Raw genomic sequence first — 27264 nt, forward strand, 5'->3', positions numbered from 1 at the left:
AATAACATTGGATGTTTTTAAATTTATATAATTTTAAATTGAAAAAAAAAACATTAAAAACAATTTATAACATACATTCAAACTTTATTGATTAAAAAATATAGTACATTAGTTTTTGGTAAATTCACAATATTTATAAAATGAAATCATGCAGAGTGTCCAACCAACCATAAAAGTAAAAAAAATATCTTAAAATATATTATAAATATTACGCGGAATGTTAACTAACTCTAAGGTTTAATACTTTGCTTTTGATTGGGCAATATTCCAATGCCCAATTCTTGAAGCAATGAAATCAATTGGCTGTTTTGCTCCATTATTGATATAATTTCCTGTTGTTGTTGTTGCATAAACTGAAATAGGGAAAAGGATTTTTTTAATATTTTGGGTTTTCGTATTACTTTTTTACAAAACATTAAATTAAATAAAGTAAAAGCACAGGACATACCAAAAAAGGAATATTGTTTGTCACCCGGCTGAATAAAGATTTCGCAGGGAACTCATTCATTCAGCCTGGTTGAATAAAGGTTTTTCATAGGAAATCTTTCATACAGTCTGGGTGTTTTTGATTTTTCCCCATTGCTTTCATTCTAAACTTTAAAAACCAAACAACCATCAACAAAATACGTATCCCAAAACGCTGTATGTTCTTACCTTTAGACGATTCTTTTGTTCAATTTTGGTCACTTGGTTATTATTGTTAACCATTTTGGCATCCATATCTTTTTGCAAATCACCCTTGAGTCTATACAAATCTTCACGTAATCGATGTAAGTTACGTTCACACTCACGTGCATCCTTTTCCAAGATTTCACTTTTCAAATAAACCGTTTGGGCCAACTTATACCAATCAGCCAGACATTCTGCCATTTGGGCCACGGCAGGTTTGGTATCGTCTAATAATAAAGATTTGATGCGTTTTCCATTACGATCAACCTGCAAAAAACCATATTTCTTTAATTTCGAATATTCCTGATCTGAAAGCTGGTACTGTTACCTTTATCTTTTCCAAAGCATGAAACTGTTCATCATTGTAGGTAAGAGTACGCGTTGCTCTATCTCTCAACAAATGTTGCCACGAATCTCTTAAACGTTCAACCAAGTATTTTGCTTGTGGACTTGCTCTTGTGCGGCAGGGACACTTTTTACCATGCATTGATGAGGTCCATTGTTCACTGAGGGATAAGATATCAGTTAATGGCTACAAGTGTGAAAATTTATTTGAAATCTTACTTTAATTGGTCTTTAATAACAAAATTGGAGTACAACTGCATGATAACATCGGCGGCTCCATCAAAATCGGCTTTTAGATTTTCCAAATTATTCAATATAGTCTTACACTCTTGATCGCGATTTGTCTGTAAATAGAGACAAAAGTTATTATAGATAGAGAATATAGGGATGGACATTTTTTTAAACCACTTTTGATAAAATTTGCGTTTCGTATAAAAACACTTTTCTTCAAAATCTACGTTTGGCAGATTTTTTTTAATTCACGTTGGTAGATTCAAAGCCACGTTTATTCACATTTTTTTAACGTACACGTTTTGACGATTTTTTTAAAGTCCGTGTTTGCCCGAAATTCAACGTTTGATGGATTTTTTTTAAATCCACGTTTGGTCGCCATTTTTTTTTTTGGTAAAAAAAAATATTTTTTACAAAATTCTTGTTTGGTAGAAAAATATTTTTACAAAATCGTTTGGTAGAAAAATATTTTTTACAAAATCCTCGATTGGTAGAAAAATATTTTTACAAAATTCACCGTTTGGAAGAAAGTTAGTTTTAAAAAATCCACGTTTGGTAGAAAAATATTTTGTGAAACATCCACGTTTGGCTTAAGAGATACATATATTCACTTTTGAAACATTTTGATAAAAAATTGTCTTAACAAAAGCCCACTTTTGGACGAAATTTTTTATATCCACATTTGGTCGAATTTTTTAAATTTACGTTTGGTCAATTTTTTTACATCCACAGTTGACCGAATTTTTTAAATTCACGTTTGGTAGAATTTTTAAATCCACGTTTGGTCGATTTTTTTTTACATCCACAGTTGATCGAACTTTTTAAATACACATTTGGTCGAATTTTTTAAATCTACGTTTGGTCAATTTTTTTTACATCCACAGTTGATGGAATATTTTAAATCCACGTTTGGTAGAATTTTTAAATACACTTTGGTAGAAAATATTAAAGAAAATCTACGTTTGGTAGGAAAATATTTTAGATAATCAACGTTTGGTAGAAAAATATTTTTTTTTGAAAAATTCACGTTTGGTACGTTTGGTAGAAATATATTACTTGAAAACACCACGTTTGGTAGAAAAATATTTTTTAAAAAAATATACGTTAGGTAGGAAAATACTTTTTAAAATGCACGTTTGGTTGAAAAATATTTTTTAAAAAATCCAAGTTTGGTAGAAAAAATATTCTTTGGTAAAAAACCCACGTTTGGTAAAAAATATTTTTTTTAAATCCACGTATTACAAAATATTGGAACCAAATATGGTAGAATTTTTAAATCCACGTTTGGTCGATTTTTTTACATCCACAGTTGATCGAACTTTTTAATCCACATTTGGTCGAATTTTTTAAATCTACGTTTGGTCATTTTTTTACATCCACAGTTGATCGAATATTTTAATCCACGTTTTGTATAATTTTTAAATACACTTTGGTAGAAAATATTAAAGAAAATCTACGTTTGGTAGGAAAATATTTTAGAAAATCAACGTTTGGTAGGAAAATATTTTAGAAAATCAACGTTTGGTAGAAAAATATTTTTTTGCAAAATTCACGTTTGGTAGAAAAATATTTTTTTTGCAAAATTCACGTTTGGTAGAAAAATATTTTTTTGCAAAATTCACGTTTGGTAGAAAAATATTTTTTAAAAAATCCGCGTTTGGTTGGAAAATACTTTTTAAAGATGCACGTTTGGTAGAAAAATATTTTTTAAAAAATCGAAGTTTGGTAGAAAAAAATATTCTTTAAAAATCAACGTTTGGTAAAAAATATTCTTTAAAAATCCACGTATTACAGAAATATTGGAACCATATTATTTAAAAATTCCACGGTTACTCAATGAACTAAACATCATTTCCTATTTTTTTTAACATACCATTTTGGCAATACTTTGAACCGAATCAGCGTAATCCATGACAGTTCTTAAGAGCTCATTAAAGTTTTTAGTCTTCCTAAAAAGCAAGAGTAAGTAAAAAAGAATTAACCATTTGACATATTTTAGTTTTGTTTTGAGAATTACTTAACAAGCAGCGTAATTGTGGTCGTCAATGTTTCAATGAATTGCTCAACTGCTTTCTTTATTAATATATCGATGGTTGTAAAGGTGTCTACGCGACGTTTGCACTCGTGGCCCACACTACAGGCAGCCTGCAAATAAGAATAAGATACGTTTAAGTATACCACCAGACAATATCGTGCAGTCTCTTACTTAAATTAGCCCTGAATAACTCAACTACTTACCTTTGCCAAGCTAGCATCATTTTCCACCGAAACATTACTGGGGAAAACTGGAAATTTGGGTAGCTCCAATTGTTGTGGTAACTGGACATTATTATCATCGTTGCTATACAAAAATATTGGTGTTTCCGAAGATGTTTCAGGAAATGCACTTGCTAAAAATCAATTCAGACTTTAGTACTATCTATATTATGAAGTAGTGGAAACATCTTTACTTACCCGTTGTATGCATTGTAATACGTTTCTCCAAATGTTCATTGTTAAAGAGCAGTATTTGTTTTTCAATCGGAACTTTGGTTTGCATTAAAATTCTCTCACGGAAATGTTCAATTTGTTCTTCAGGCTCTAGGAAGACCTCAATGGAAGATGTACGATTTGTAAAGAAAACATGTACAACACGTTTTCGCAAAATCAAAGTAACCTCTTGAAAGAACCGATCAAATGACCAAGTTTTTTCACGATTTTCTTCTAACAGGCCAGCCAATAATGGGGTAACCAACGATTTTAAACCCTCCGATAAGTGGCAATGTTGTGGTAAAGTCGTCGACCATTCAATTGGTCCATTCTCTGACAGCTGTGTACCCGAAATAACTCCCGAAGCTTTTTGTGTTGTTATTTGATGCATAGTTTCACGATTTTTCCTACCACCAAATGGACGAAAAGGTAAATTGCCAGTTGCCACATGATATAGGGTCACTCCAATCGACCATAAATCCACATTTGCCGTAAATGAGCGATTTATGGACTTCCTCAATACAGCTCTTTCATATAAATCAGGATGTAAATATTCTTCGGTGCCATACAACGATGCAAAAGGCTGATTATCTTCCAATTCACGAGCAGCACCAAAATCTGTCAACTTGTAAATAGTTTGTCCATCTTCCGATATGAATTTCATAATATTTCCTGGTTTCAAATCACGATGTACCAACTTGTTATCACGCAAATGTTTCATTCCGGCACACAAATGCTCGAGCACCAACAAAAACTCCTTTTCAGAAAGACCATAAGAGTTTTCCGGATCATCAAGTATGTTAAACAAACTCCCGCCGGTACACAGTTCCATAACAATAACTTTTCCACGACCTTCTTGATCCTCCTCAATGGCCAGTAACTTGACAATATTTTCATGGTTCACCTTTTTCAAAGCTTCAAATTCACGCATTTGAACATCGGGTGGACGCATGTGGCTATAGGGATTAAAGGTTTTCACTGCCACCGATTCTCCGGTAATTTTATTGACACCCTGTATGCAACGATGAGCAAGTAATTATTCATAATTGCAAGAATCACTGTAATGGTTGCGTGTAATTTACCTGAAATACTGAACCTGTTGCCCCCTTGCCCAAAACACTTGTCGTACACCAAACATAGTTAAGGGAACCCCGTAGGAAAGACATTTTATGTTTTTGGCTTATTTTTCTTCACAGTTTGAACGATTATTGCTATGTGCACTTTCTCTTTGTCCTCTTCTAAGGGGGGATTCTAGATATTTTTATAAATTTAAATTTGATTATCATGAAATGTAGATGCAAATCAATCTCTTCCACAAAATATTCGAACGATTTGTAAATAATATAATTGAGTAGGGGAATTTGGAATTAGTTTAGATTTCAATTATTTGTTTGCTAATGTTTGATTGTTTTGATTCTCCTCCTATAAACTCTGCCACTCACGTCGATTTCTAAGTTATCGTCGTTTACGATAAAAAAATCGTTGTGAAACATCAGCTGATTTATTGCACAACAAACAAGGTAGATGGAACAATTTAGATACGGTAATAGAGTTGGCAAAAAATCGATGCCACTATCGATAATATCGATTATTATTTAAAAATTCAATATCGATAGATAGTTTTTCCTATCGATATTATCGGCATAAAAATCCCTAACCTGAAATCCATTGAAATAAATAGAAATTTCGCTGCTTTTCGGTTATGTGTGTGTAACAGTGACCTGCAACCGGTGCCAATTTTATGAATTGCGGTAGACACAAGAAAAATCGATACTAGTACGCACCACCACTCTCTTTTTTGAGTTAGAATGTAATCAATATTCTGTTGAAAGTCAAACACAAACATTGCTGATTCATATTTAACGCATTGTTTGTAAAGACTTTACTGCTTCGTACAAATTACTACCTCTTGCTCGAATTGTTCGTGTTGACTTCGTTTCGAGTATACTTTATGCATACAACTAGCGAAAAGAAAAACAATCGAAAACACATAAAAAATCTAAACGCATCAAATGAATCACAGTTATGTCCGCCTATGTACGTTGTCGTAACACCAAAACAAACGCATTCTCTGTTTAGCTAACACAGCCTTTGTATAACACAACAACACACCTCTCTCATAAATTCCCCATATTTGTAGACAGCTATGTTTAGACAACTGTGTTGTTTTTGTTTTCAGTTCTCTCATATGGTCTGTTCCTTTACTTTTAAAAATGGTAACAGTGGCAAAAAATGGTAAAAGTGGTGAAATGGTCTCATATAAATTGTATGCTTTTTAAAGTAAAGGAACACTTTGCAGGTTAAAAATGGTAAGAAATTGTAACCTCAGGCACGTAAAGGAACAGAGCTATACTTTATGCCTTGTAGGATTACTACTCTCTCTTCATGTGGTGTTTGTTTGTACATTAACGATCGCAGATTAGTAGTTCGTAGATCACACACATTTATGAATGAATCAAACCGATTGTTTGAGATTAGAAATGCATTCTTTGGTCTGTTCCAGTACTACACATTTTTACTCCGATAACCGATTTTTCCTTTATGTTATCGAAAAAAATAGTAAAAATGTGTAGAAATGTGCAGTACTGGAACAAACCACTTGTGGTAGTCATTGGCGTATGCTGATTTTTGGTAAAATGAATGATTTGTTTACGAAATGATGCGATGCACTACATAGTTGCGTTGATTCAACGCAGGCCTCTGGTGTGTAAGAAAGTAAAAGCCTCGGTACATAGGCTTCTTTGCCTGGTTGCCTTGCTTTTCTGCTTCATTTTTGACATAATTGGTCTGTTCCAGAACCTATCAGAAGCAAGCAAGGCAACCAGGCGAGGCAGCTTATGTACGTAGGCCTTAAGTCCGTAGTCACACGTACACTTTTTTCTTTAAAATAAAATGTATTTTTTATAAAATATGGTCTGTTCCAGAACTGCAAGAATCTACTAATTTTTACTATTTTTTCCGATAACATAATGGGAAAAATGTTATCGTAGTAAAAAATAGTAGCTTCTTGCAGGTTCTGGAACAGAGCAATAAAAGCAGTAGTTTATTCTCCTTTACATTTCTGTGAACTACTTTAGCATAATTTCCAGAAAATCATTGACATTTCCGCCATTTTCATCTCCAAATTAATGGCGATGACAACTTTACGATAATATCGATAGCAATCGATATTTTAAAACATTATATCGAAAATATCTAATGTTGGGAATATCGATGGTTTGCCAGCTCTATACGGTAAATAAGAACTTTAAGCGGGGTACACACGATCAGTTTTGACTGTAGATTTTTTCGGAAATATTGATAAGTGTCAAACTGTCCAGCAACCACAAAATATTTTGTGGTTGCCTGATAGCTGACAAAAGTGAGCGCCCACACTGACAAGCCAACCGATTATTTCAGCAAAACTGACAGTCAAAACTGATCGTGTGTACCCCGCTTTAGTTGTGTTCGTTTACGTGCCTGAGGTTACCAGTTTTTACCCGCAAAGTGTTCCCTTTTAAAAGCAAACAATTTATATGAGAGCAGTTCACCACTTTTACCATTTTTTTGCCACTGTTACCATTTTTAAAAGTTAAGGAAAATACCATTAATTGTTTAATGATCTGTTCCAGAACCTGCAAGAAGCTTTGGCTTAAGATGAGTTTAAGCATTAAGCTCGGATCGATACCAAATTTTTTCCACAGGTAGGTCTCGTTACCCTGATCACAAATATATATAACATTTTTTGCGGAAGCCCATACTTCTCAAGATATGGGCCTCCGAAGTTCCGAAAATTCCCTTGTTAAATGTCGGCTACTTAGAGAAAAATTTTAATTTAAAAGAAAATGTTGCTCCCGTTCCCTAGATTGGCTCCTGTCCATAGCAGACAGTCTTAAATCCCCGGCCGAAGGCCGGCTATATAAAAAAAATTATAATTTTTTCCGTGCTTAATGCTGAAACTCAACTTGCTCCGAAGCTTTTTTACTACGATAGCATTTTTTCCTTTATGTTATCGAAAAAAAATAGTACAAATTAGTAGATTCTTGGAGTTCTGGAACAGACCATATGTTGAAAGATATAAAGTGGGGCACACACGATCAGTTTTGACTGACAGCTTTGCTCAAAAAATCGGTTCTTTGACTGTCAGTTTTGCTAAAATAATCGGTTGTTTGCCAGTGTGTAATTCGAAATATTTTAGTTGTAATTCGTAACATTTCATTTGAGTTCGAGAATTCTATTTGTAACTCGAATAATTCCATTTGAAATTCGAACTATTCCATTTGTAATTCGAATTATTCTATTTTTACGCTGAATGAACACAATGGACCAACTGTCTCCGAGTGAAGCAGTCACTTATACTATTAGATGGCTGCGCATCCTTAAACCTAACCTATTTGTCATTCGAATTATTCCATTTGTAATTCCCTTGTCCCGCCTGGGATGTTTGTGAAACAATTATTATTTCATTTGTGATTCGAATTATTCCATTTGTAATTCGAATTACTTTTATTTGAAAATCGAAACAAAAAATTCAAAACATTTTTTTATTTTTTTTTTATACCTGTTTTTTCGAATTAAAATAAAATGATTCGAATTACAAACGAAACTGCTAAAACTAAAAAAGGGCGGGACGTACACAAATATTTCACCTTTCTACCACAACAACGCTCTCTGAGCGTCCATATTTAAAACACCAAATCCGCGACCAAAACTTATTTAAATGTTTTCATTCGTAAAATAAATAATTTTCCTTTGCAATTAATTGGATTTCATACAAAACATACAATCCTTTGGTAGACTCTTAATGGTTCCAACATGAACAATTAAGATCCTGTTTGATACTTGAAATACATATGTACATACAAATAAGTTCGTTTAAAACAGATTTATTTTATTACATATATTTATAGCTTATACAGTAGAATATGAAATTAATTTGGAATATTGCGTCAAAAGCCAGTCTCTCCATTCAATGGAGGAGCCAACTTTTTATTTAGTTATCGACCTTTGAAGCCTTTTCGAAAAATTCCACCATTAAGGGATACACCTCATCGTATTGTTCACTCTTCTTTCGGCGTACACTGTCTCTATAACGTTGAAGTGCTCCCGATATTAATTCAAGTTTTTCACGTTCACTATGACCCTCCAGCCATTCAATTAGCCGTTCATTTGACCAATTAACAGTGGTGTGAGGTGATTGCAATTCTGCACCACCATAGCCGAATAACAACAGCAAAATAATATAGGATGGTACCAAAGAATCTGACCCGATGTTCTGCTTTACCAATTCCGCTGGATTCTGAACAATCAAGAATGACATTGCTCTTAACATTCGAGCTGAATTTCCCAATTCCGAGATATTATTGCAAAGCGGCTTCAGGGCATGCTCCATGTGACTGCAATCGTTTTTTAATCTTTGGCGACCAGCATGACTAATGGGCCGCAGAATACTTAAGTTATGGATAAAGAAGTCGATACATCTCTTTGCCACCTCATAGGCGCATTTAGTTACTATGTCATTATCTTCGTAGGCAGAAATATGATTGACCCAAACACGTTGTATGAATTCTTGCAGTTCTTTCATATACATTGATGGTCCAGTGGTTGAAATTTTCTCTGTATTCAAGCCAGGCTCACGGTGAATACTCAATATAATAATATTTATTGTTGATATAATGGAATTCATTATCTGTTGTAATATTGTTGTTATTAAAAGATCTGCATGCTCCAAAGATTTTGTGATATCGTTTTTAGCGGATGATTGAGTTTTGTCTAGCTGTTGTCCCAAATCTCTTAGCATGCGCCTTACCGAATCCTTGAAATAGTAGAGGATATTGGCCAGTAGGGTATTTTGTATTTGTTGTGTATTGGGCATGTCAACAACTTGTACTGAATCTGGCCCAAGTTTTATTTGTGCCTCCAATTTTGTGCAAAAATCTTTACTGCATGATATAAAAACAGCTGCAACAGAATTGCTTAGACGTGTATCCACCAAAGCATTACTCAATTCTGTGGCTGCAACTCGAATAAAGTTATCCACAGTTTCATTGTTTGGCAAATCAACACCTGCCAAGCAAGCTTTCATATTGGCTGCACACTTGGATACATAACCCACTTCGAGGGGTATAAATAGCTGTTCATCAAATAAAAATGCTCTATTTACCCTCTCCTCAAAGCCACGTACAGAACTTAGCAGTTTTGATAAACCCTCCTGTAGGGTTTGTGTAATATGGGCTGGACAGTCGGTGAAATATTTGCGCATTAATTCTTGGGTGGCTTGCCAAAATCGAGTCTGTACCAAATATTCTCCGTTCTGGGAGATGGCTATACCACCAAGCTGGACTTGTTCCAACGCCTTGTTTAACAGCAATACTTGGGTACAGTATTCATAGAGCTCATCATAGATTAGCCAATGCAAAGATTTCCAAAATTTAGCACGAAAGTTTTGAGTCGTTGTAAGTTGTGGAGTTTTGCCAGGTCCTCTCATGGCTGCCGATGATTTAGGAGAATTTGAAAGAGATTTATTAGGGGGATCATTTTTACTCAACACTGATATATCATTTCCGGCAAAACATTCCTTGAGAGCCTGCTCCAAATCCGATATGAAGGTGGTAATTAGGTTATCCATTGATTTCTCCAAAGTATTGAAGTTCATAAAGATCTAAGGAAAAATAAAATAAATTACTATGATCTTTTTGCATTTTACTCCTTTCTCCTTACCTTTAGTGCATTACAAACTTGTTGTTCATTCCTCTCCTGCAGACCAGTTACCAATTGCATTTGTGTCAAGTTGCGTATCTTCTGTTTGGAATTTATAACATAATTCCTAGCAGCTTGTACAAATTCAATTTTCTTCATATCGGGATCTTCAATTAGCTCATTTAGTTCATAATGCAATTCAGCCTGCTTTAAAACGTCTTTGGTGGCTTTTAGCTTTGTGGTTAAAGTCAAAAGGGTTTTTGAGGAACGTAGCAAATGGGAAAGTTCATGTAAGCGAGCCAATACTTTGGTACGATTTTCAATTAGCTGAAATTGATTATCAACTTGTTGTTTCAAACGATAACCACTGGAACGTATCTGTTGCACATCATTGGCCAAGGAATTGAGAGCCGTATCAAAACGTCCGGCGTGAGTAGCTTGTTGCAACAATGCACCATGTTTATCACGTACTTGTTGTTGCAGTTCTTCATTTATGTTATTCAAACGTTTACTTAGCTCCTGTATCTGATCGCCTATGGTAAGATTCATGGTAGCCAAGGAGGTGGTAATATCCTCTTCATCGTCATCAATGCAATCATGTTGGTGCTGCTGCTGTTGCTCTAAAGATGATTTCGTTTGCTGTACCACCCTAGAAATAAATGGAAAATTGCAATTAAACTTGTCCTAAGCAATCTATATTGAGGTGCAAATATTTGCCAATAATCCAATTCCAATATAAATTTTCCGAAGAGGAAACAGCGTATAAACTATTTTTGTAGATTATTGCACATATTATATGAACTTGTTCATATTATTAGTGAATACAAATCTTTGTGGTAATTACATTTTACTGGTTTATTTGTATTTTGTATATTCTTCTATTAAACTTTTAATTAAAGTTAAAACGCTACGAAGACAACAAAGTCACGTCACCAACAAAACAATTTCTGCAGCCGAAATATCAGCTGTTTTATTTGTAGTCTGCTTTTACATTTGACAATTTTTGTTGCAGCAATTCTGTATGTGCTGGAGACTAAGTCCCAATTTACATTAGGCGAGTTTACTTGCGGCAATTGTCAGTTTGTGGGTGAGAGAGGGTGTTGAGAGGCAAAGGGTTACCATATACCTCACCTCTCTCTCCATCAAACTGACAATTGCCGCAAGTAAACTCGCCTAATGTAAATTGGGACTTACTAGGCGTTTACACCACACGTAAGTAGCACAACAACAACTCTATATTGGCCGAAAATTCTTCAATATGTCAAAATGTTTGTTTACGTTTTCATACAATTTATTCACAATAACAAAATATTTCATACGCAATGCTACAAAACTTATCCAATTATAGCAAGGAAAAGCTTCTTTCCTTATACAACCTAATCTTCGTTTCCGGAGTAATTCCTTTCTCATGGAAGTCGGCAATAGTTGTAGCTATTCCGAAACCAAACAAAAGCAAAACCGATTTTTCTGGATATAGACCCATTTCGCTATTGCCATGTCTCTCAAAACTACTTGAACGTATAATTTCCAATCGACTAGCATGGTTTATGAGAACTAGAAAATTAATTGCATCTAATCAAGTTGCTTTTAAAGCCAGCCAGGGATGTGACGATGCTCTGCTACACATTGATTATTATGCCGCCAAAGCGCTCTCCGCAAAGAACCACACATCAATCCTTGCAATTGATTTTGAAAAAGCTTTTGACCGTGTTGGTGTTCATGTCATTATTGATTCATTAAAATCTTGGGGTTGTGGCCATAAGTTATTAAACTACATCAAATCGTTTTTAACTGGACGGACTTTCCGTGTAAAAATTAACAACTATCTCTCAAAAAGTTTTAATTTACAAAATGGGATACCTCAAGGATCACCGCTATCAGTAACACTCTTCCAAATAGCCTTCAACCAAATCAGCACGATAATCAGTAAATATAACAAAATTTATCACTGTCTCTACGCGGATGACGTATACATCTTAAGTCAACGAAAAGATAGCAATGACACAAATGAAACTTTTAAACAAATTATATCCAATATTCTGAAGTGGTGCGAATCCTCTGGTGCAAAAATTTCTTCTACAAAATCTTCAATACTCCATATCTGCCGCAAGCATAAATGTCAACAAAATGACTTTGCTGTCGACAATATAACATTTCCTTACGTAGATAAACTTAAAATATTGGGAGTAACATTCGAAAAAAATTACCGATGGACAAGTCACGTTCTAAATCTTAAGAAAGAACTAATTTCTAGAGCCAATATCATAAAATACTTATCCAGCAGGAGTTTTGTCCATATTAATACGCTAACCTACTTAGTATCTACCCTAGTCTTAAGCAAAATCGACTATGGTTTTTACCTGTACGGCAATAGTCCTAATTGCACCTTAAGATACATTAAGTCCATCTACCACTCATGCATAAGATCCAGCTTATATGCGTATAGAACAACTCCTTTAAAGATAATATTTATCGAATCTGGGTTGCCCTCTTTAGAGGAAAGATTTATCGTATGCAGAAACAGACTACTACCAAAAATCTTATCTATAAACACTTCAATAATAAGTGAAGATGTTTCCAAAATACTCGCATCAAAAAGAATACCCAAAGTACCTTGTGTTATATATGACTGCATACACAACAACATCTTGAATTTTAAGGGCAAAATAACAACCTATGCCCCAAAATACCCTGCATGGCTCTTATCTGAGAAATCCTGTGATGTTTCGTTATGCTGCTATAAAAAAGAAAACACACCCAACAACGTCTTCATTTCACTTTTTAATCAAATAATTGCCAATCATGTCAACTGGACAATGATTTATACCGACGCATCAAAAGATGATTACACGACCGCTTATGCTGTCGTTAATAATGATGGAAATGTACTCGCTTCTAAAACTTTGACAAACTACAGCTCCATTTTCACCGGTGAAGTGGCTGGTATATTGGAAGCTATATACATAGCAAAACAAAACAGAGGGAAAACACTGATTTTGACTGATAGTTTATCTGCTATCACGTCCATTAAAAACTCATCAAATTCAAAATGGGCTGGAATCAATAAAATAAGAGACCTTCTTATATCAAACGCAAATAAAATTAAACTTATATGGATCCCCGGTCACGTTGGCTTATCTGGAAATACCTTCGCAGATATAGCTGCCAAACATGCATGTAAATCACCCCTAATAGCTGATTCAATTATTGAAAGCATTGATCTCAAATCTCACATTAAAAGTTATCTTGAAAAACAACATACAAGTAACATGAACATCTTTCAACATCATCATTATAGCGCTATAAACCCACACAACCATGTTCCAGTATATCCCACAAATGCTGAAAAGAAGAAAATAAAGATCTTCTCCCGCTTACGTATGGGACATACGATCTTAACACATCAACACTTAATTAACAAGAACGCTGACAACAAATGCCTCAAATGTGGCGCAATCGTCGACGTCAAACATATTGTTACGAATGTAACTGATAGGTTTAAGTTAGTTTAGCTTAATTTCCGTTAATTTAAAAATTTGAATTGTAACGTAAAGTTTTTATTACGCAGTTACTTTATTTAAGCAACAACAACTACCATGTAGAACTCTCTTCATCATTCTAGTCGTTACATTACCTTTTGTTAATGTTCTTTTGTTTGTTTTGTTTTGCAACAATAATGTAATTATCGTTTAGTTCCTACTTCTTGTATTTCGTGTAGTTGTTTGTTGTTGTAGTTACGTCATTACTGTGCTTGTATGTATGTGAGTATGGATGTTCGCTTAGTGCGAATGTGCGTCTGTGTGTTCGCTGCAGTTGTTGCCATATTTCTAGATATTTCTAGACCAAGGAGATTTTGGGTATAAATAGAGTTACGAATGGCAACATGAGTTGAGTTGTGTTTTAAGCGTTGAACTGAACAGATCGATTAAAGAAGTGCTGCGTGCTAACTAGATACAAGCTGTGTGCTTAGTAATTAAAGTCGGTTACGAATAAGTCTAATAAAGTAAATAAAGCATTGTAGAAACGTAATCTAAAACGAACCCTGTTTTATTTGGTACAAATCGTATCGGGGAATAAAACAACGTCTACACGGAGATTAGTTAAATCTAATTCCGTAACAATTGGTGTCAGGAAGTGAGATTACGATCATCCTACAATGAAGTTTAAGGATCTACGAGTGGAAGACTTGAAGAAGGAGCTAAGTAAGTTGGAGTTGTGTTCTACTGGCAACAAGGCCGAACTACAAAAACGCTTGTTGGAAGAGTTCGAGCGCCGTGGAATGAACATCGATGAATATGAGTTCGACGGTAAGGAGGAAGTCGAGTTATCGGCAAAGGACGAATCCAGCGTTGAGGAAGTTTCGTCGGTAGCTGCCAGGGGAGACGATTTGAAATCAATGCTGGCTATGATGATGGTGGAAATTAGGAAAATAGAAGGAAGCTCCATGGAAATGAATAAGAAAAGCGAAGAATTTATTTATTTATTTTATTTACATTAACTAGTAGTAAATACAAAGTTAATAAGAAGGTAGCATTGGCTACTAAGGCCATCAGCTAAGAAAAGCGAAGAAACTTCCAGACTTATGATGGAAATGAAGGCAGAAAATTGTAGAATGATGGAAGAAAATTCCAGTAAAATGTTGGAAGAGATATCCAGAAAGAGCGAAGAAAATTCCAGAAAATTAGAGGAAAAGTTAGAAGAGAACTCTAGAAAAATCACCGAAAACTTAATGGCAGAGAATTCTAGGATGTTTGAAGAAAATTCAAGAAACTTAAAAGAGGAGTTGGAAGAGAATTCTAGAAAAATTAACGAGAAACTCGAGAACATCACTATGGTGATTGAAAAGAGAGTAGAGAACGTGGAGGTACAAATTAAAGAGTTGGATAAAAAGATTTTGTCTGTTGACGAGAAAGTTCTGGCCCATGATGAGAAATTTGTGAACCTTGAGAAGAAAATGTCGGAACTGGAAATCAAAGGCGGCCCAGTGAGAGCTATTCATAACACGATAAAAATCAAGCCTCCAGTGTTCGACGGCTCTACCTCTTTAAATGAGTTCAAATTACAGTTCGAGACATTGGCTGCTAGAGATTCTTGGAACGACAACGACAAGGCGGTATCACTCCTTATGGCATTGAAGGGTGATGCTGCTGACGTATTACAGAGTATTCCCGCCGCTTCTAGGAACAACTATGGAGATATAATGGCTGCTCTTGAACGTAGGTACGGTAGTGAACACAAGCAAGAGATCTACCGAATGGAACTGAGGGGAAGAGTCCAGAAGCCAAATGAGACCTTACAAGACTTTGCGGCTGATATAGAGCGGTTGGCGCAGTTGGCATATCCAGGAGAGACACATCCATTGGTGGACCGCATAAAGATTGAGACATTTGCAAGTGGTATTCGTGATCCAGAGATAAAATTTGCAACGTATGCGGCACCGATAGGAACATTTGCAGAAACCGTGTCCTTTGCCCTGGCCCAAGAAACCGCGAGGATGCTGGTGAAACCTAAAGCCTACAACGTGAGGAGGCTGCAAGTTGAGGACAACAATTCCCAGACCTGGGCTGGTAAAACGAGAAAGACTTGCTACAACTGTCGTAAAGCTGGACACATTGCACGAGAATGCATATTGCAACGACCAAGGCCCAGATCCACCTCACCGCCTTCAAAAAGCGACGACCAACCGGTGGCCAAGAATCTGGAAAGAGAGACATCAGGTGAATCAAATAAAATGAATTCCGTCAATCACGAGGCGCCGCTGGCAGAGGATGAAAACGATGGTCCCACAATTTCTATAGCCATAGTCCAGCAGAAGAATCACAACTTGACGGTTAAAGGCTTCGTCAATGGTGTATTGCGTACATTGACATTGGACACCGGTGCAACAAAGTCCATTATTAGACCGGATTTGGTAAAAGGGAAGGTATTGCCGTTAAATGGAGTTAAATTGCGGACGGCCACAGGCGAGACTACAACGGTGCATGGAAAGGCCTACCAAAGACTGAGCATGGGTAGAAAATCGGTAAATTTCGATTTTATAGTGGCCGATATTATGGACGAAGTTATACTTGGTGTAGACTTCATGATTGCCTTCGATATAAACCTGGACATAAAGCACCGTGTGATGACTTGGTCCAATGTGGAAATACCGATTAATGTGGGCTACAAAGAGAAGAAAAGCATGGGTCGTCCTAGCGCAGAATCTGACGAAATCGCTGTAGATGTTCGTACGCTGAAGGTGGAAGCTGCCGAAAAATGGCCAGTACGAAAGCGGAAAAATCTCGCAACGAGGAGGAAAAAGCGAAGATGTACGTCGAGAAAACGCCCATCGAAACGCGGCCGTACAACAAGGAAGGACAAGTCCGATGAAGACCAGGTGGCACTTAGGAAGGTGACCACAAAGAAAGAATGTATAACGTCAAGATTCCTGGAGAGAAACCAACGTCGTCCAGAAGAGCAGAAGTCCAGAGCTGACGCAGTAGAGGGTACATCTAAATCAGTTGCCACCACTACAGAACGAGAACTGCATCTAGTCAAGAGGAACAGGCTTAAGCGGGAGGCAGTGTTACCAATGCCCATACCACCGAGAGGGAACTGTGCCTATTCGGGACGAACAGGCTTAAGCGGGAGGCAATGTTACGAATGTAACTGATAGGTTTAAGTTAGTTTAGCTTAACGTAAAGTTTTTATTACGCAGTTACTTTATTTAAGCAACAACAACTACCATGTAGAACTCTCTTCATCATTCTAGTCGTTACATTACCTTTTGTTAATGTTCTTTTGTTTGTTTTGTTTTGCAACAATAATGTAATTATCGTTTAGTTCCTACTTCTTGTATTTCGTGTAGTTGTTTGTTGTTGTAGTTACGTCATTACTGTGCTTGTATGTATGTGAGTATGGATGTTCGCTTAGTGCGAATGTGCGTCTGTGTGTTCGCTGCAGTTGTTGCCATATTTCTAGATATTTCTAGACCAAGGAGATTTTGGGTATAAATAGAGTTACGAATGGCAACATGAGTTGAGTTGTGTTTTAAGCGTTGAACTGAACAGATCGATTAAAGAAGTGCTGCGTGCTAACTAGATACAAGCTGTGTGCTTAGTAATTAAAGTCGGTTACGAATAAGTCTAATAAAGTAAATAAAGCATTGTAGAAACGTAATCTAAAACGAACCCTGTTTTATTTGGTACAAATCGTATCGGGGAATAAAACAACGTCTACACGGAGATTAGTTAAATCTAATTCCGTAACAATATTCTTCAGTCATGTAGATCATTATCTCAACAACACCAAGCCTTTTTACAAAACAATGGATTTAACTTGCTAAAAACTGTTAATTTAAACAATATTGATCTCATCTTCAATTTCATTAAAAGAAATAATTTTATCATATAAGGAAATTAACTTTACCCTAATCATTTATATCAATGTATAAGCTGACGGCCTTTGTAGCTAATGCTTTTACCACTTTTTTGTAATTATCCTTATATTTACTATAAGTATAATTGTAAATAAATAAATAACAAAATATTTGACAGATTGAAACTAATCAGCTGGCCGTTTTACGCCACCTTATAATTTCATCATGACTCTGATATACTAACACATACATACATTTGTCGGCTGTCTCCAAGCTGTCAATCATTTTTTCACAGACAGTCGTTAGCTCGACTTGATTTTTACATTGTCTTCTATGATTTTCATACATAATTTTACAACTGTTTTTGCAGCTGTCGGGACGCCTACATAACACAGGCAAGTTTTGGGTTTTTGACAATCAAAACATGAACTCAACTGTCCTGTTATATGTAAATGCAGGGTTAAGGAGAATAGGAAGCAATAAATACTATTGTCCAGTTTATACGTTTATTCATAATGTTTATGCCACAGGTGACAAAGAAGAGAACGACTAAAATGAGAATCATGGTAAAACAAATATAAGGTAAAGTTAATACTACAACAAATACAACTCGAACAACAACCACAAAGGAATTTGTTTTTGCTTGTAACGTTACTGCTAGTTGTATTTGTAAACAAAACAAGGAAATGTCTATAAATTATTGGAATTTAAAAAACTAATAATTTTTCACACTTGGTTCAATATTTTGGAAAACATGAATGAAAATTCGTTACATTTTCAATTTTTATGTTTCCACATCATTCCACTAAATGCATAAATTCTCGCAGAAAGTAGAATTCTTGCAGAAAAGTTTGGGGTCGCTGGAAATTCAAAGAAAAAGGAGAAGCTGTTTCAATGTTTTGTTTTAGAAATCAAAAAAGCACAAGTTTTTAGGGCTTTATTTTTTTAAATTTTAACAAAATACCTCACATATTAACAAACGTTGTATCACCTCTACAAGCGGGGATTTAATGCGCGGCTTATGGTTCGAACTTGGAGGAGGTTACATATCATTGATATGAAGAAGTCCTTCTGGGAAATGTTTTTTTTTTTTTTTTCTCAAAAAATATATGTCCCTAATGTACATCGAAATAGAAATAAATGTATAAAATGTCATATGAAATTTGACACTAACGTTACAACCCAGTTCAGTCAGCTGTGTATTGCTGCTACCTTTTCTTATTCTACCCTGAATGAGAATGTAGAAAACGCAATAATAGCAAATGTATTAAGGCCGTGACAGAATCAGCTCCTTGCTTGCTTTCAAATGTCAAATTATATGGGGGAACGCCGGCGGAATTGTAAAGAGACTCTGGCATTCCTTTATAATTTGACATTTGGGAAGCAAGAAAAGAAAACAACGATTGATTCTGTTTCTACCTTCAGGTCAAACAAGCTGTGGAACAACAACCCAGTGGGAAAATGGGGAAGGTATTACCTTTGTAATCGAGAACGGAATGCAAGCGACCAACAAAATTGCACATTTATCACCCTCTATATTCCCAAATCCAATGGTAATGGAGTAGGTACACAGACAATTCGTAGATTGCACATTCATTTCTTTTGGACTCAAGAATGCATTATTGTCCTAGGACATATCCCGTGTTAACAATAATTTATTCTGGAATCAATAAACCATAGTGTTTCTGCATTACCTTCTCGTTTACCATTGCTTCCATTTTTTCCAATAGGAGCAATGAAAAAATCTTTGTTTTTTCTTCATTGTCAAACAAGTGTCGAAAAATCAGTTATACCATTTTATACCTGAAGCATGGTATACGTAAAGAGGTAGATTTAAATGAAAAAAATCTATAGAACCCTAGTTTTTCCTGAATTCATAAAACTTCAAAATTAGTAAACAAAAAGGCAACAATTGGGTTTGTTTACAAAATACCAATTTTGAGCATTTTGTAAAAAATGCGAAAAATGTATGAAGGGCCAAGGTTTCTCCACATAATCGAGTTGTGGATATGATAAAATGCTTGTTTCAATAATAAGCTGAAGGATTTCTTCCATACAAATGCCCTAAAAACAATTTTGAAAATCATTGAATTCGATTGTTTTTAAAATTGTTTTCATATTATTCAAACATTACACACACATACAAATATTGTGTATATTGTTTTGACGTTTTAGGAACAGTCGAAAGAAAAAAATTTAAATTGACAGGCAGCTTTGGCTAACCTTTATTATTAAACCATGTACCTGAAGAAGTTTGTCTGGTAGCATGGCACAATAATACAGGTATAGCGGTGGAATAAGGAGGTGTAAAGGCCTGCGTACATAAGCTGCTTTGCCTGATTGCCTTGCTTTGCTGCTTCAATAAAAAAATAAAAGAACAAAGAAGGCCGACCAAATTTCCAACTGATGGCAACCCAGTTCGAAATTTCGTCTTTATTCTATTATTTTTATTACGTCAGAAATGAAGCAGGTAAGCAAGGCAATCAGGCAAAGCAGCTTATGTACGCAGGCCTTTACATCAAATCATAAGTAATACCCCGGTTACACTATGGAAGGTTAACCCACTGGGTTTAATAGATCCAGTGGGTTAATCTTTGCTGGTTACACTTAGCCTTTCGAGGATATAAACTGTCAGCTGATGTTTGTTTACGTATACATACAAAATAACTAATAAAGTCGTGTTTAACACTTTTACAATTTCTCGCATGAGATATCGTCCCCTATTTGCTCATATTGGTATATTTTACACACAGGGATACATTTTTGTATCAAGGTATCAAGCGTACTTTTTGTTAAAAAAGTGTCTAATGTAAAAAAATAAATAATTTTATGATTTTCAAATAACTTTAGATTTGTTAACTCCGTAATATCTCATGCGACCAATCGTAAACGTGTAAAAAACGACAAACTCTGTTGCAAAAACAGTTGCAACTTTTGGTACTTTTTGAGTAGAGTTGGATTTTTTTGCACAAATACCGAATACAACACTGTATTTTTGGTGGATTTATGCCGGATTTAAAATAAACCCAGTCGTGAGAGGATTTAATTTTTGTATGGCAAATCTGGTCAGATTTGACCAGATTAATAAATAAATCCTCATAATGTGGGTTAACCCGGCAAAAAACTGTAGTGTAACCGCACTATAAGTAAGTAATCATAAGTAAGTAAGATCAGCTGTTTTTGCCGCTGTACCTGTATTATTGTGCCATGGCTCACAAAAAGTCGTTGCCACACGTTCTTATACAAGAATCACCAGACATGTGTTTGTTCTCTCTTTACAAATCAAAACAAACGCACTGCCTTGAATTATTCTGTTGTGATTCGAACCAGACTAAAAGGAATTTTCGGAAGGATTTAACACCACAAAATGACACAACCAACACCGAAGTTCTTATTACCATCACCAAATTTCGGTTCCAAAAGTAAGGAATGTCCCACAAAGCCGAAACCACATTATTTAACTCCATCAGGCATGACAATTCTACCACGTGAAAAACAACCACCACCAATGTATGGGAAACGAGGAGCAACAGTTCCGCCACGATTTCTAAAGCAGCCAAATGCAACTTCCCCCACGACGCCGGAACCCACCAGACAATATTGTGAACCATGTGAAATGGAACTTGCATCATTGGAAGATCTTAAACATCATCGATCACAACATGAGAAGTGTCCTGTCGATGGTTGTCAATATCGTGGTCATGCAACTGTAATGGATAAACATGTTGCTGCGCTGCATAGTTCTGGTCTATTTGATAAATTCAAGAAATTAAATACACCCGAAGAAATTGCAGCATGGCGTGAAGAACGACGCAAACGTTTTCCAACAGTGGCAAATGTTTTGTTGAAACAAAAGGCACAAGAACAGAGGCAAAAACGTGGTGAACGTTTGGAGGCAAGTAAATGTCGTTTCGGTAAACAAGATGATAGGAAAAGAGCAGTGCCAAATGTAAGTAATGATGGTGATGCAAAGGATAATGGTGTAGTTTCTAAGGAGCCTAATGAATCGAATGGTAAACAAAAGCAACAAGCAAATAAAAGAAACAACAAAAAGAAACGGAAAAATCAACGTGATAGAAAGGACAATAAAGCCAAAACAGAAAATAAAGTTGAAAACCAAAAGCAGTCTACATCAAGTGATGATGAAGATGATAAAGGCATTGTGAGATTTCCCGGCACCCGCGTTATGAAGGACTATAAACATTTGCAAGTTAAAGTAAAGGAAACCAAAAATGTTCTTCTTAGCCTTGTTGGCATGTATGGTTCGGACGATGATGATGACGATGAGGACGAGAATGAAGATCAAGAAAAAGTTGAAGGTGTTGCTATCTGCAGTGAAGCAACAGATAAGGAAGAAACTAACTATACGATTAATACTGAGAAAAGTACAGAAGTTGCCAATGTGGAAGGAGAGAATTTTCCAATTAAGGACGAAACTTTAGATTCGTGTAAAGTTAAGTCAAGCGCTAATGGAAATTATGTCACAACTGAGAAGGCGTTAAAAGATTCAACAACAGACCCCGATATAAGTTATTCTGATGATGGTCCAGAAAAAGCCACAGTCCAAAAAGTCCAAAAGGAAGTAGAAAAAACTGCAGCCACCTCATCCATTGCCGAAAACAAAATGGACACACTACCACCATCCGTATCTGAGCGAAATTCATCTGAAAGTCCCATAGAAATGCCGACTGAACACCAAATAGCCGAAAATATAAAGAATTCATCATCACAACAGCCCATACCACCTAATCCTAATTCTTCTGATGAAGGTCCTGAGGAAGTACCTATATCACATCAAATGACAGAATATAAATTTCCTGCAGAGAAACCTACCACTTCCACTAGCTCACAACCTACAAAGTCTCTGAAGCAGCATGAGGAAAATAAAACCAAACCTCCAAAAATGTCAGTAAAACGAAAATCTGGCCTCGACTATCGCAAGGCTAAGCTGCGCAAACAAAATACAATGCTGGAAAAATTATTAGAGACTGATATAAGGCATGAACGTAACGTCCTTCTACAATGTGTCCGGTATGTCTGTGAAAATAACTTTTTTGGAATTGGAAAGCCAAATACCAATGCGAGTTGAAAAATATGGAACGTACAAAATTAGTAGCTTTAAGGACTGTATTAAGAATAAAATAAATATTTTGTTACAATTTCTGAAACAACTTTTTTATTTTTAAGTCGCTTAAAGTAGGGCTTAAATTTGCGGTCACAGGAACTAGATTTTTGCGTGAGGGCTTTGAAGAAAGGAAGATGAGAAAAACAATCTCTTATTTGACGGTTCGCAACCTGTATGAAACGCTTAGTTGGGATAGAGCCTTCCATAAACTCGACGAAATACAATATTGCGGTCCTACCGAGCCCCTCATCCACATCATCAGATGTTTTGATTATCGGCCAATATATATATGAGGAAGTCAGTATTTCCAGAGACCTAGGTTTTGACGAAAGTCTTTAGGAGAAAGTCTTAAATCTCGACCGAAGGCCTGCTATTTTCGACAAAATTAAATTTCTGGAAACTTTCTATGGAAAAGTTCCAAATCCCGCCACTACATTCAGCCTGGACATGTGCACTCATTCCATGTAATAGGATATAAAAAACTTATGGCTGAACTGTACAATTTTTTATTATAACTTATATTGCTACGCTATCCTACTTCCATTACCTCTTCAACATCAGCTTCCGTGCTGAAGACATAGATGTCCCTGCGTCGAGCAAAGATAATTTCATTATTTTTTGGATGTGTGGCCAAGGAATGGACAACTCCGCCAGTTTTACCTTAAAAAAACAACAACAAAAATAGATAATTATTTAAAAGACCAAATACTTCTCTTATTTACTTACTTATTTCGATATTTTGCAACACTTTGCCTTCCAGTAGATCCCATACAAAAGCATCACCATTACTGCTACCCGAAATGATGTGAGCATCATTCGACATTATACCACACTCCACTTGATAATCATCGGCAGAATGTCCTTTATATTCCGATAAAATTCCACCAGATTCACAATCCAGCAGCCGAACAACACTATCTTGACATGCTGCAACCAAACACTGTTCATCCCGTGTCATGCACAAGAATGTTATGGGTACTCCCACTTTATCCACTGTCAATTCCCCAGCACGTATATCATAATGACGTATACAACCATCTAAAGATGAGGTAATTATTTTATTCTCATTACTCAACACCGTTGTAATGCAATCTTTAGCTTCACGCATCATTTGTACGGGTTCGAGCCGCCGGGTACGTATATCCCAACAAAAGACAGCATTATCTCTACCACCCGATATGGCAATGGAAGAATCTTCATTGAAACAAACACATTTAACACCACCAGCATGGCCTCGGAGTCGTCTTATGGGTGCTCCGGTGCTGACATCCCAATAAATGATACTTTTATCTAAACTTGCAGAAACAATATTGCTGCTCTCACAACTGGATCTGGCATCAGTGACTTCGTCGGCATGCCCACCATAAGTTTTTAATAAAAGTCCTGTTTTATGATTCCATAGCTTGATCTTTTTATCTGAACCACAAGTCAAACAATACGTGCCATCCACTGTGCTTACAGGAAGAGAACAAATGGTAAAAAAATATGGAACAAGTCTTGTTTAGAATCAAAAATTTCAGCCCTAAACGAGATGAAGATGACACTCATTTCATAATTTTACTACATACCATTGTATCTGACTGCCCTTACTGCTCCCTGTTTACAATCTATTGTTCGAATATACTGAAAATCATCAAATTTTGCCATTTATTCAATAATTTAATGTTAAATTCTTAATGTTTATGTTTATATCGTTTCAAGTTCATTCTTCTTCTTTTACAAGCCTTGAGTAATGTAAAGTAAAGTGATGACATGAAAAAAATAGCGAACAACAGGCATATACAGTTATGTCAAGTTTACACTTATACGGCGTTTATATTATAGTTTTTTGCAGGGTTAACCTCCTTTATGAGGATTTATTTGAAGTATACACAATGGAAATGACATTTGAAACCCAGACCCACTGGGTTAACCCAGTTATATGTAAACGGCCTATAACGCTCCAAAATCCACTGGATTTCACGAAATCCTGAAATACACCCCGGTGTTTATACTTATTTTTTTTGTTGATTTCAAACATATCACAATTATCAAGGTAGATGCATATGTATGTGCAGCATGGTACAAATACACAGGTAGCCGCATCGGCAATTGTTGGTAACATAAAATGTCAAAATTTGACATCAATTCAATGCAATTGACACATTATGTTACCATCAGCTGGCTTGATAATGCTACCTGTATTATTGTACCATGATGTGCAGCTGATCGAACATTAATTTTCAAAACAAGCTGTTGTGAGTTGAATTAGTCATCAAAAAAATACGACAATATAGAACTTTAAAGCTTTATTTCGAAAATTATAGTAAAATTATCAATATATCGTATTAATTGTGTATTGTACTAACAAATGAAAAAATAAAAAATGATTTCATCGTTGAAACATCATAATAATAAATTTTTGTAGATAAAAGTTGTGATCAGAACCTGCAAAATATTACTACTTGCTGTAGTTTTCCCGTTTAGTGCTACAAACGCGTTCCCGTACTCCGAAATTTAGCAAGACTTGCACTTCTCTTTAAACGAAAATTGCGCTGAATAACAAACACCATCTGCTCCTGTTTTCTGTCACACAAATTTGGCATAGTAGAAAGTAGCAGCATGTTTATTAGTACCTGAATATGTTAGCTGATACGTTGATTTTGACCTTTCTGGAGTTATTGCAATTTCCGTCAGATTTCCTTTCACGCATTTTTTAAGAAATTTGTATGGGAAAGCAATTTTTGACAACTTGATCTTTTTTCTAACATTACCGTTAAAAAAGTACTGGAACACAATGGAAAATAACATTGTAACAAAGTAACTAAATATTTTTTTCACATTTTTATAATAACATTTTTTGTTACAGCAATTGACCATCTACCTTGTTTATTGTGACACGTGAAAAGTGTTGCAACTTTTGGTACTTTTTTAAGCAAAGACAGTGTTGTATATCATGGGTACTGTGATTTCGATGTTGATTTCGCTGAAATCACGAAATGAGATGATTTCATTTTTGTATGCGAAATCATGATAAATTTTGCTTGATTTCGCTCGAAATCACGAAACGCCTTCCAAATCACGAAACGACGCCGAATGTAAACCAAACATTAGGCCCTGTTTATATTAGTTGTGTCTTTTTACTTTTTCAGTAATAATTATTCAGTAACTTCTTTTCAGAGAGTAATGCTAAGTTTACATTTACGAAATCAACTCGATTTCAACTGTCAATTCCACAGCTCAAACGTCAAATGAAATCTCATCTGGATTTCATTTGACGTTTAACCTATTGATTTGACAGTTGAAATCGAGTGGATTTCGTAAATGTAAACCAAGCATAAGAGAGATTTTACTCTTTGATACGAAAACAGAGGAAAAAGTAAAAAGACAGCATTTAGTAAACTTTAGCAAGATAACAGTTGATAACCAAAACAAAAACATTGGCGCCAATGCATGAAAGAAAAACTAACACCAAAGTAATGAACAAGTTCTTCAATTTTAAGCAAAGTAAATAAAAATAATTAATATATTAATAAAACTATCAATAAATATAGCTGAATCGTAATATTTATAGAATAAATAAGATAAACATTTGCTGTGTCTGGTTACCCTAAAATTTGTAACAATTTGTACCAATTTTTGCTGAAAGCCGTCTGTTAACACAAAAAACCAGCAAAAGAGAGCGATTCGAGAGAGACATTTTGACAGTTCTTTCACTGAGAGCTTGCAAATCTTGCTGGACAAATTTCTTCTAGCAAGCACTTGCAAGCTCTTCTTCTTCCTGAAAACAATCAATCAGCTGTTTTTAGTTTTTTGTTGATTTATGTTTGTGAACATTAAAAACAATTTTATTGTGGAAATAACATAGTCTAATTGTATTGGTTTATGGAGAACAAATTTGTAAAGTGGAAAAATACTTTTTTGTTTCATTTTCTTTTTTATTTTTAATAAAATACGTGTTTGCTTCCTTTGTTGGCGGACAAATTGTTCTGTTTTAGCAAGTCAGCTGATTGCTTGCTGGTTTCTGCTGGGAAGGTGTCTGTTTACTTTTTATAATTTTCTAGCAAAAGGAGAATAAAAACCCCTTACTCTCTGAGAAAGTTCTTGCTGGACAATTCTTGCTGGGAAAGTAACCAGACAGACTTATTGAGCAGCTGACCAGTAGCAGATGATTGAAAAACAGCTGATCGAACTTGCTAAATGTTGCTGGGAAAAATTTTTTCAGCAACTTTTAGCAATTTCTCAGCAAGCAACTGTCAAAATCGTTCTCTCACTTCGCTCTCTTTTGTGTAAAAAGACAGCATTTAGTAACATTTCGTAATAATTATTACAAATTATCACGTAAAGAGACACACCTATTATAGCCTTTTGCAGTATAGGAATTCTGTAACTTTTATCGATTCAAAAGTTG

General features: G+C 35.3%; 3 protein-coding genes across 4 annotated transcripts; 1 reads left to right on the forward strand and 2 right to left on the reverse strand.

The window, feature by feature from the left end:
* Positions 1–63: 63 nt before the first annotated feature.
* IKKepsilon (I-kappaB kinase epsilon) lies at positions 64–5186 on the reverse strand. Its single transcript, XM_073970928.1, has 9 exons — positions 4797–5186; positions 3700–4726; positions 3484–3635; positions 3263–3390; positions 3119–3194; positions 1234–1358; positions 998–1175; positions 655–936; positions 64–353 (listed from the first exon to the last, which is right to left on the reverse strand). Exons 1-9 carry the CDS (start codon positions 4878–4880, stop codon positions 231–233), a joined length of 2175 nt encoding a protein of 724 aa, XP_073827029.1. The 5' UTR covers positions 4881–5186; the 3' UTR covers positions 64–230.
* A 3377-nt stretch (positions 5187–8563) lies between these two features.
* Positions 8564–23737, reverse strand: fws (Conserved oligomeric Golgi complex subunit 5 four way stop). Of its 2 annotated transcripts, XM_073970926.1 has the most exons (4): positions 23601–23737; positions 23422–23534; positions 10414–11041; positions 8564–10354 (listed from the first exon to the last, which is right to left on the reverse strand). In XM_073970926.1, the coding sequence occupies exons 2-4, from the start codon at positions 23484–23486 to the stop codon at positions 8687–8689; spliced, it is 2361 nt and encodes a 786-aa protein (XP_073827027.1). In that variant the 5' UTR covers positions 23487–23534; positions 23601–23737; the 3' UTR covers positions 8564–8686. The 2 variants fall into 2 exon arrangements, with proteins under 2 accessions (XP_073827027.1, XP_073827028.1); XM_073970927.1 differs by lacking the exons at positions 23422–23534; positions 23601–23737 and adding an exon at positions 11237–11375.
* On the forward strand, positions 20993–22917 carry Nufip (nuclear FMR1 interacting protein 1). The gene has a single exon (XM_073970933.1). The coding sequence runs from the start codon at positions 21117–21119 to the stop codon at positions 22836–22838; it is 1722 nt and encodes a 573-aa protein (XP_073827034.1). The 5' UTR covers positions 20993–21116; the 3' UTR covers positions 22839–22917.
* Positions 23738–27264: the final 3527 nt, after the last annotated feature.

Source organism: Musca autumnalis, unplaced genomic scaffold (assembly GCF_047663935.1).
Source record: "Musca autumnalis isolate F117 unplaced genomic scaffold, ASM4766393v1 scaffold_2, whole genome shotgun sequence".
Lineage (NCBI taxonomy): Eukaryota > Metazoa > Arthropoda > Insecta > Diptera > Muscidae > Musca > Musca autumnalis.

Coding starts and splice junctions, on each gene's coding strand:
- IKKepsilon (XM_073970928.1), bottom strand. CDS start 4,880: ATGTCTTTCCTACGGGGTTCCCTTAACTATGTTTGGTGTACGACAAGT. Junction 3,636..3,699: donor TATTACAATGCATACAACGG/GTAAGTAAAGAT, acceptor ATTGATTTTTAG/CAAGTGCATTTCCTGAAACA. Junction 1,176..1,233: donor GTTATTAAAGACCAATTAAA/GTAAGATTTCAA, acceptor CTTATCCCTCAG/TGAACAATGGACCTCATCAA.
- Nufip (XM_073970933.1), top strand. CDS start 21,117: ATGACACAACCAACACCGAAGTTCTTATTACCATCACCAAATTTCGGT.
- fws (XM_073970926.1), bottom strand. CDS start 23,486: ATGAAATTATCTTTGCTCGACGCAGGGACATCTATGTCTTCAGCACGG. Junction 11,042..23,421: donor CGGAAGCTGATGTTGAAGAG/GTAATGGAAGTA, acceptor ATTTATTTCTAG/GGTGGTACAGCAAACGAAAT. Junction 10,355..10,413: donor AAGTTTGTAATGCACTAAAG/GTAAGGAGAAAG, acceptor ATTTTTCCTTAG/ATCTTTATGAACTTCAATAC.